This window comes from Periplaneta americana, chromosome 1, assembly GCF_040183065.1.
Source record: "Periplaneta americana isolate PAMFEO1 chromosome 1, P.americana_PAMFEO1_priV1, whole genome shotgun sequence".
In the NCBI taxonomy this organism is placed as follows: Eukaryota; Metazoa; Arthropoda; class Insecta; order Blattodea; family Blattidae; genus Periplaneta; species Periplaneta americana.
The window spans coordinates 84,948,451-84,958,110 of NC_091117.1; the positions used below are offsets into that span (position 1 = coordinate 84,948,451).

At 34.6% G+C, this 9,660-nt stretch overlaps 1 protein-coding gene across 1 annotated transcript in view; it reads left to right on the forward strand.

The window, feature by feature from the left end:
• LOC138697746 (1,5-anhydro-D-fructose reductase-like) overlaps window positions 1-5,114 on the forward strand; it is a 34,368-nt gene extending 29,254 nt beyond the window's left edge. Inside the window, exons 5-7 of the mRNA XM_069823236.1 lie at window positions 537-749; window positions 2,098-2,246; window positions 4,967-5,114. Coding sequence (XP_069679337.1) covers window positions 537-749; window positions 2,098-2,246; window positions 4,967-5,009 — 405 coding nt within the window. The 3' untranslated portion in view covers window positions 5,010-5,114. The remainder of the gene's footprint in view (window positions 1-536; window positions 750-2,097; window positions 2,247-4,966) is intronic.
• The last annotated feature ends 4,546 nt before the right edge of the window (window positions 5,115-9,660 follow it).

Sequence of the window (9,660 nt, forward strand, 5' to 3'; positions counted from 1 at the left end):
CCTGGTTTAATCAATAACTTTCATCTTAAGTGTGTTTAAATGCGACAGGCTTAAGTCTGTAGATTTACTGCATGTAAAAGAACTTCTGCGAGACAAAAATTCTTGTACACCGGCGACATTGATATAACTTCGGCAATTGCGAGCGTCGTTAAATAAAAAAAGGAAACATCTATCTTTCATCGTTAACGACATCTTTGTATTTATCGGAGTGCAACATACTTTAAAGCTGTCTGAAACTATATCTTTTCTGCTCATGATTTTTTCTTCATATAACAGAGTACATTTCCACATTTAGTCTTAAAAAAACAATAAAGCACTTTATTCGTGATTGAATTCATTGATTGATTTATGCTTTGTGATATCAATTGGAACTCGTGGCCACCCTTGACCAACAGACCCTCTCCACAAAGGGGAATGAACAATGAATATGGTCTTAGACGTAGCATTCGACGACACTTACCGACAATTATGATATGACAGATTTATAGTCTCTAGTGATAACCGAATTTGGTTTAATCTTATCAATTCTGTTACAGGTTGAATGCCACCCCTACCTGAACCAGACAAAACTTATATCGTTCTGTAAAGAGAGAGGGATTGTTATCACTGGCTACAGTCCCTTCGGAGGTCCCATGAGCATAGCCCCATTGCATAAGGGAGAATCTCCGGAACCACTGAAGGACCCAAAAATTAAGGAGTTGGCTGACAAGTATCACAAGAGTGTGGCGCAGATCATACTTAGATACTTGGTAAGGATCTTGTTACATTACTTTTTAACGATTGTAAATTTGGCCAGTATAGAGTGAATGGATCAAATTAAAAGAGATAAAGTCATTTCCAATATTGTTGTTTAGTCAACTGTCCGAAAACAGGTCTGAATCTCACAAGTGGTACCAACAAGACACCACTTACGAGGCAACTAATCCAGGAGATAATGGATAGGGTGGCCAGTACTTTTCCCACTCCATTGCATACATCGCCAACTAGCTACATGTTACACTAATTAGAATTTAGATGTATACACACAATTGAAGATTGGGTATAAAAATGTTTATAAGTACTAATACCGTTGAAAATTAGTTTTTCCTAAAAAGAAAGTATGTCCCTGGTTCAATCCGCTAAGAAAAAAATGATAAGGAAAAATGATACGTCCAATTGTAACTTTATTTAGGTCCTAGGCTCTCGCATATGATATTACATTACTAATCACACAAGAAAGCTCTGTTTTCTACGGTTCGTCTCTTTGGCACTTACAACCTTTTATGTCGTCTTCAATTGTGCTTCCTCTGACACATATCAAAAACTTTTTCCTTGCATTTTTAACTATGTCCTGATTGTACCTATGCAGTGTAAAATATTACCATGGCAACTAAAACTAAAGCCTGCATGGTATAGTGAAAAAACAAGGTACAATAAAAATGTAAGGAAAAAGTTTTTGATGTCACTGTGTACGATATATAGTATCGCTCTGGTCACTTTAAATGCGTCCTGAGGGGCTTTAAATTGTCAAGGGCCAAAATAAGCACAGACATAGAAAACTGAAACATTATTTTATTTTTTAGAGGTAAAAACAAAGTTTCCATTTGTTAAAGGTTTTTTCGTTATTTTCACCGATCCATAGCCTTAAAACCATCAATAGCTAAAAGAATTCAGTAAAATAGGCTACGGTATTTGAAATGCTGCACTCATACTACCAAATTCTATCAAGTCCTCTAAAGTTTACTTTTGGAAGAAAACACCCGACGCTATCAGAAAAATAAAATTAAAGGAAGAAATATCATGGTTGAAGTTCAAAATCAGAAACCAGAAATATTGAAATAAAACCGCAATCTCTATAGATTGCGAGTTTGGAGTGCCCAAGCCATCGCAAGGGTCGCGTGAGTAACCTTCCTCAGCAAGACAACTTGAACAAAATTTTCTTGCGGTGTTATAGATGTAACAATATCAAACTTTGTTAGGAGATTTCGTAGCTCCCTTTATTTGAACCATTGAAGTATATACGAACGTGTTATCCACGACAATCTTGTGAAATAGGGTCGTGTTTGGAATTCGCACTACCTTATGCTACCAAGTATAACTATCTGTGTAATTTTCCAGATCCAACATGGCGTTGTACCTATTCCTAAGTCTTCGAACCAGAAACGCCTAGAGGAGAATATTGACGTTTTCAACTTCGAGCTACGCCCTGAAGACGTCAGTGCAATGGATGCACTCAACAGGGATAAAAGAATCTGCGACTTCATACAGTAAGTTATGAGTAATTTCCCATCGATTAGCTCCAAACATATAGTACACGTGTTTCATTACTTTCTCATAATTAAAGAAAATATATTTCATTAATTTCGATTAAAATAATAATAATAATAATAATAATAATAATAATAATAATAATATGTTTAGTCAATAGTCCGAAGACTGGTTCGAGCCTCATAAGTGACACCAATAAGCAGAGTCACCAGTTCCTTTCCCCCTCCATTGCATACATCGTCGACTAGTAACATAATTCACTAATCAGACTTGAGAGGTATAATAATTGTTCTTCCTCTTATACACGTCTTTAAGAGATAATAATAATAATATTAATAATAATAATAATAATAATAAAAGAAGAAGAAGTATCGTACAGCACCTCACAAGATATGAAAGAAAATGTGGCATTAATGCCTGGAGTTTTGACACTCTCATGATCTAAACATTCCCATCAAAAAACAAATATGTGGAAAAAATTCCATTTCAATGTAATCAAGCAGAATGTTTAATCACAGACTTCCAATGGAATGGAATTTCTGGAGGGAGCACTACGACCCAGCACTGAGACCTTGCACGATCCATTGCGCTAACCCTCTGGCTAGGCTCATTCCCAAGCCACACCGGCTGACTACATTAAGGTTCACTTTGTACCCAGTTTCTAGCAGGCAACTCCATTCGTCCCTAGCCAGTACCCTTCGTGCGACGCCAGCCGGCGCTCGGGGAATTCTATGGAATGATAACGAAATGGAGAAATGTTGACAGAATGATAAGATGCCTAATATAGGGAAACTGGAGAACCCTGAGAAAAAACCCAACTATCACAAGTATCACTATGGATTTTTCAATGAAAAATTCCAGACTTGACTGGGGCTCGAACCCGGACGCCTGCACGACTCGCTGAAGGTCTGATCATTCAGCCTCCGCGGGGGTAACCACAGGCTTAGACAAACAAGACGATCACTATTATGATTATGATGATAATGATGCCGGTTATGATCATAAAATGTAAAATTTGTTTCATTATCTAAAAAAGTTCAAATTAGAAACAAACACTAAAAATTTTATTAAAAATAAAGGGATTTTCTGGATACCAGTAAGTATTTATGACTAGCATGCTAATTCTACATGAATACTAAACAATGTAACGTTACTCGCTAAGGAGAATTCATACCAGCAACAATTCAAATGCATATAGCCATAATCGACACTCTTCAAATTATACTATTCCTGTATTGTTTCAATGCATAGCACTGGATTCTAAATGTGAAGAAACAAATTTTCCAGAGATAATGTATTTTTAAGGAACCATAAATATTTGTAATATGTAAAAAAGTAAAAAGATATCCCGGTAACATGCCTTGAAGACTCTAGGGGGCATGGAGGTAGAGCCCCATGCTTTCCATGACCTCGACACTAGAATGAGGTGATGTGGTCGGCACCACGCTCTGACCGCCTTTTACCCCCGGGAAAGACCCGGTACTCAATTTTATAGGAGGCTGAGTGAACCTCGGGGCCGTTCTATTGTACCTAATTCTAATTGCCAGTTTCGTTTTTCGGACTAGTAACTCAAGTTGAAATAATTCTGTACCTACTCTATAAAAGAGTATCTTACGTACTATAAATTCCATCTTCACTTCAGCCCGATCCGAAAAGATAAAATTACTCAGACATGCTATTTGTAATATGATTTTCTTGAAATGGAAGCAAAATTCAAAATCCAGTAGGTTTTCGGCATGTAAAAAAAAACCCTGGCCCGAGCAAAATTATCAGTCAACTGTTTCTGCGACATCCAATTCCTTGTTCTGAAGACATGTCTCTATAGACCAACACCTCGATTGAGATACTACTGTGACTTAACAAGACTGTGCCTCGTGATAAAGCAGAGATATCAGACGAAAACGGCAGGAAACAAAATAGACAAAGGGGTACAACAGAACTTCGACGTCTTCAGAGTTTAAGGGGTCTTACAAAACAAGAAACAACTGTTACAAATTATATTGGTATTACATTGTAGTGAATACTCTCATAATATGAACATATTTAAAACAACATTAGTATATGATATTTTTTCCAGTTTTAGTAAAAATTTAGGAGGTTTAAATTTCTGATTACATCTAAACATCTAATACAAACAACTTTCACATTTACAGTAGACCATAAGTGCGTTATGAATCACAATTATCAAATTTTTTCCCCAAGTCTGAAGAATCTACAGTTTTAGTTTCTTAATGGGTAGGTATAATGATTCACTACTTATCTTTGTTAATAGGGCGATACGATACAGTAATACATTCAAAATTGTCTAAAACTATACTTAGGCCTACGTTAACAGAGTTTTCCACTATGTCAAAAATAATTGTATAAACAATTAGATTATTAAGTTGTCCTCCAGATTAAGTAGTACAATAGTAATTGATATTTATATACATCAGTTAGCATAGTAATTTTCAAAGTACAGGCTGTCGATATTTAAATTGAGAGCCAAATATTACTAGACAATTTGAAGACATACTGTATATTTTTAAGAGGAAGGCAGAAAAAAGGAAAGACTGGAGAATGCTGGGTTTACAGTGAAAGACCTGTCCTTTGGCAAAATACTATGAATGAATATATGTTTATATACTTATATTTAGTCTAGTACGAAATCGTAGTTTCATTCGTTTCTATGATATCACCGAATTTTTCAATGACAATTTCATGTTAATTTTTGTTCCAGGGTCCAGGATCATCCTCACTATCCATTCAACATTGCATTCTGAAGAAAAACATGGATACTACAATTTCACAACCTAATTCGCAAATTATTTAACTCTGTAAATTGTATATACCTTTTCAAGTAATAAAACTGAAATAATTCGCTTCTATTAAGTGTAAATGCATGTGACTATAAGGTACAAACAATTCTAAAGTTATGAGTTTTGTCTTAGGCCTACATTTCTGTAGTTTTCAAAAGCACACAATTTCAAATCATATATTTTTTTTTGCGTCATGTTTTGTATTTATTGTTTGTACAGGAATAGAATTTCGTGCAGGAGCGTAATATTCATAATATTTTAACAGTCCTAAGATGTAGTAGGCTACTTCAAAGTAGAAAATCATGTATGAAGACTGACAGTTACATAATCTGAAGTCAGTATTTCAGAGAGATGTATTACTTGCTATTTTGAACTTCACAAATTCGTCATATCTTCAAAAAATTATTCTATCATTACTGATAGTATATAAAAAAACAAGATTAAACACTAAATATTTAAATCATATTTAAAGAACAATTCAATTAAAAAGTTTCACAAGATAAGAGAAAGTCAAGCAAGGGTACAAGTGATTTACATCATATTTAGCCAGTTTAAAATAAATGGTTCCAGTCATAATTTCAACATGTTTGATGGATAGTTTAGGAAAGTTATAAAAAAATGGTTTAAATCAAAACTGATTCATATAAAAGAAACTGTTGCAATTAATAATTCCCTACGACTATGGGAAAATGAAGCTAGTTTAACAAGTAAGTTTTTAAGTAGGTTAATTTACAACGCTGTATCAACATCTTAGATTATTTAGCATCTCAATGAGATGAAGGTGATAATGCCGGTGAAATGAATCTGGGGTCCAGCACCGAAAGTTACCCAGCATTTGCTCATATTGGGTTGAGGAAAAATCCCGAAAAAAACTTCAACCAGGTAACTTGCCCCGACTGGGATTCGAACCCGGGCCACCTGGTTTCGCGGCCAGACGCGCTAACCGTAACTACATATGTGTAGACTACAAGTAATTTAACCGATATTTATCTAATATGAAACTTCAAACCATATGTATCCAATATGATATAAAATTTATAATCAAAATACCAGTGACAAAGTCATGCGAAGTTAGAATTTTTATATTATGTAATTAAAGGCTCCCTAAGATGTGAAGCTTCGAAAGAACTTATCATAGAACTTCCATTTACTTTTACACATAACCATTATTTCCAATTAAATACTGTACAAATTATACACTCACTTCTTTCTGGGTAACAATAACATCATAAGTGATTAATTTATTAGTGCAAAAAATAACACAATTAACAATATACCAATTTGCTTAACATTAACTTTCAAGAAGGTATAAGTAGATGAATGAAGAAAACAAATCACAACAAAATTAATGTAGTTGCAAAGGTAAAAGTGGGAAATTAATTGATACTCCAATTTTCCCATTATATTGCTCAACATAATAAAGTGATATTACATAGGCTATTTTAATTTATATTTTACTTCATATAGAAAGAATTTCTGGTCTTAATGCCTTTCTGAAGATTATTACTAGAAATATACTTACGTCTACTCTTTCTTCTATGTAGTGTATTTACATTCTACAATAATTCAACTGAGGATATCAAGATTTTCCTACTACACAAAATGTTAAAAATAAAAAAAATGATATAATGGCTACGATGAAAGCAGAGGGAGAAATGCACAGAACTAAGTTTATGCAATGGTAAGAGTGAATACCTACAGAAATGATAGAATGACAATATACCAAAATGATGTAGATGTTCAGAATGCATCAAGAAAAATGATCGCAGATAATGACAGGTGTCTCTCTCTCTCTCTCTCTCTCTCTATATATATATATATATATATATATATATATATATATATATATATATATATATATATATATATATATATATAGCTATAAGAGCAAAATGACAAGCAAATTGTAAATCAATCACTTGCCAAATGATGAGAAATTATAATGGACTTGTAGAAAATAATATTGGCAATCTACAATAGTGGAAATTAGAACCTCACTTAAATTTGGGAGATACTGAGTAAAAATAAAATATATCCAGGAACAGTCAACAGTTAGTTTTAAATATAACACAACAATCCATAGCTAGCCTCACAGCATTTGAGAAAAGGTTTATTGCTTAAAGATATTCATCTAACAAATATCAAGAAAAGCAACAATTCGTGTATAACATCTAAAAGTATCTAATTTCGCTGTTGAATAATTTATTTTTTGTTAAAATAAGCGCACTGCAATTAAGTAGTAGTTATGTATATTATTTATTGTAAATATATTGTTATGAAACTGGAGCAGATCAACCCAGTGAAGCAAATTTAGAAAAATGTGAAATCTATGAACTCACAATTGGCTATTTTCAAGATCTTCATAAGGTACAAATATGATGGGTCTTATGATAGGTGCTAGAGGATCAATCCCAAAATTTGTAGTTAATTTCTTAAAGGCAAAGGATATTTTTTAGATCTTGCTTTAATTTCATTTAAAAGGCCTTTACAAATTGTTTGACATCATTTATACAATTCCTTTTTTAATGTCATTCTAATACAATCGTCCTAACAGCCTTTGTTACATGTTCTAAACAACATCCTTTGTTGACACTTAGTTTTTATTAATCAAGTACCGGTGCTGTAACATTTTCTTTCTTTTATTTCAATCTTGTTATCTAGGCCCGCATTCTTTTACTGTATTTTGGGAAATAACTTTGCTCCAACATGTTCTGAATGTAAGTATATTTTACAATGTATTAAGCCAACCGAGAAAAGAGAATAAAATATATCACGCTATTACCAGGACATATACGATAGGGCATGTTCTGCCTCTTTATGAAGATATAAATAACCGGTAACTAACGAAAAATGAAAAGCATGAAATGAAACCATTCTCTGTAATTGCTTAATAATTATTTGTTTACTTATCCTCTAATTTATTTATCTATCGATTCATCTAACCCAGCTATTTTCAACCGGTGTCCCGCGAGAAAATAAAAATAGTAAAGGTTGCCGTAGTATATTTTATTGAAAAAAAAAAATAAATAATAGTAAAGAAAATGAGTCGACAAGAGTCAAAATTCAGCGAACAGTAAGTCAGCATTCAGTAAATATATTCCTCCCTAAAACCTTCAAAAATCCCCCCTGGTTCGGAATCACTTGTTTAGATTATATGAGTGTACCGCTGGATTTTAAATTTCACCTTTAGTGTGCCACATGTTGAAAATGGTTGTAAAATGCTGATCTAACCACGTTAACTTCTTCGGCTCCATGTAACTCACTCAAAACTGTCCCATTCCTCAGCCTCATGTCACTTAGCTATTCTCTAATATACTATAATCCACTCCAACCTTGTCCCATTCTTTGGCCTCATGTCACTCACTATCCCTTCATTTAACCCATTCTAACATTGTCACATTCCTTGGCTTCATATCACTTAGCTACACCCTCACCTAATCTTTTTCAATCTTGTCTCAATCCTTGGCTTCGTTCTCTTAAATGTTTCTTCATCTAACCCACTCTAAGTAGCTATTCCCTCATCTACTGTAAACTCCCTCTATCCATGTTACATATTACCTATCACCTCATCTAATCCACTTTAACCTTGTCATATTCCTTAGGCTCATGCTACTCATCTATCCTCACATCTAACCCACTCTAATCTTGTTCCATTTCTTCACCTTATCACTTAGCTATTTCCTCCTCTAACTCATTCTAACCTTGCCACACGCCTCGGTCGTCTGTCACTTAGCTATTCTCTCATCCACTATAATAACCAACTCTAAATTTGTTCCATTCTTAAGTATCGGGTCACTTATTTATCCCCTCCACAGTCCTCAGTCTCCTGTCACTTTGTTATCCCTTCATCTAACAGCTCTGAACTTGTCATAGTCCTCGGCTTCATCACTTAGTTATCATCTTATCTATCCTACTCTAACCTTATCACATTTCTTGACCTCATGTCACTTTGCTATCCCCCTCATCTAACCCACTCTAACCTTATCTCATTCCTCGGCTCATTTCACTTAGCTATTCCCTCACCTAACCCACTTCAACCTTGTCCCATTCCTTGGTCTCTTGTCCCTCAACTATTCCCTAATCTAATTCACTTTAACTTTGTCACATTCCTCGGCCTCATGTCACTTAGCTATTCCCTCATCAACTGTAACCAATTTCTTGGTCCCATGTCACTCAACGTCTTTCTCATCTAACTCTCTATAATCTTGTCCCATTCCTCGGTCACATTTCACTTAGCTAGCCCATCTTCTAACCCGTTTTAACCATGTCCCATTCCTTGGCCTCACTTAACCCACTCTAATCTTGTCACATTTTTCGTCCTCATGTCTCTTAGAGCTATCTTCTCATCCAAGCCACTCTAACCTTATCAGTTTATCACATTCCTCGGTCTCATATCACTTAGCTACATCCTCATCGAATCCACTCTAATCTTGTTTCATTCTTTGCCCTCATGTCACTTAGCTATCTCCACAGCTAACCCACTCTAACCTTGTCATATTCCTCGGCCTTATGTCACTTATCTAGGTATCACCCCATCTAACTCACTCTAACCTTGTCAGAGTCCTCGGTTTCCTGTCACTTCGTTATCCCCTTATCTAGCGCACCCTAATATTGT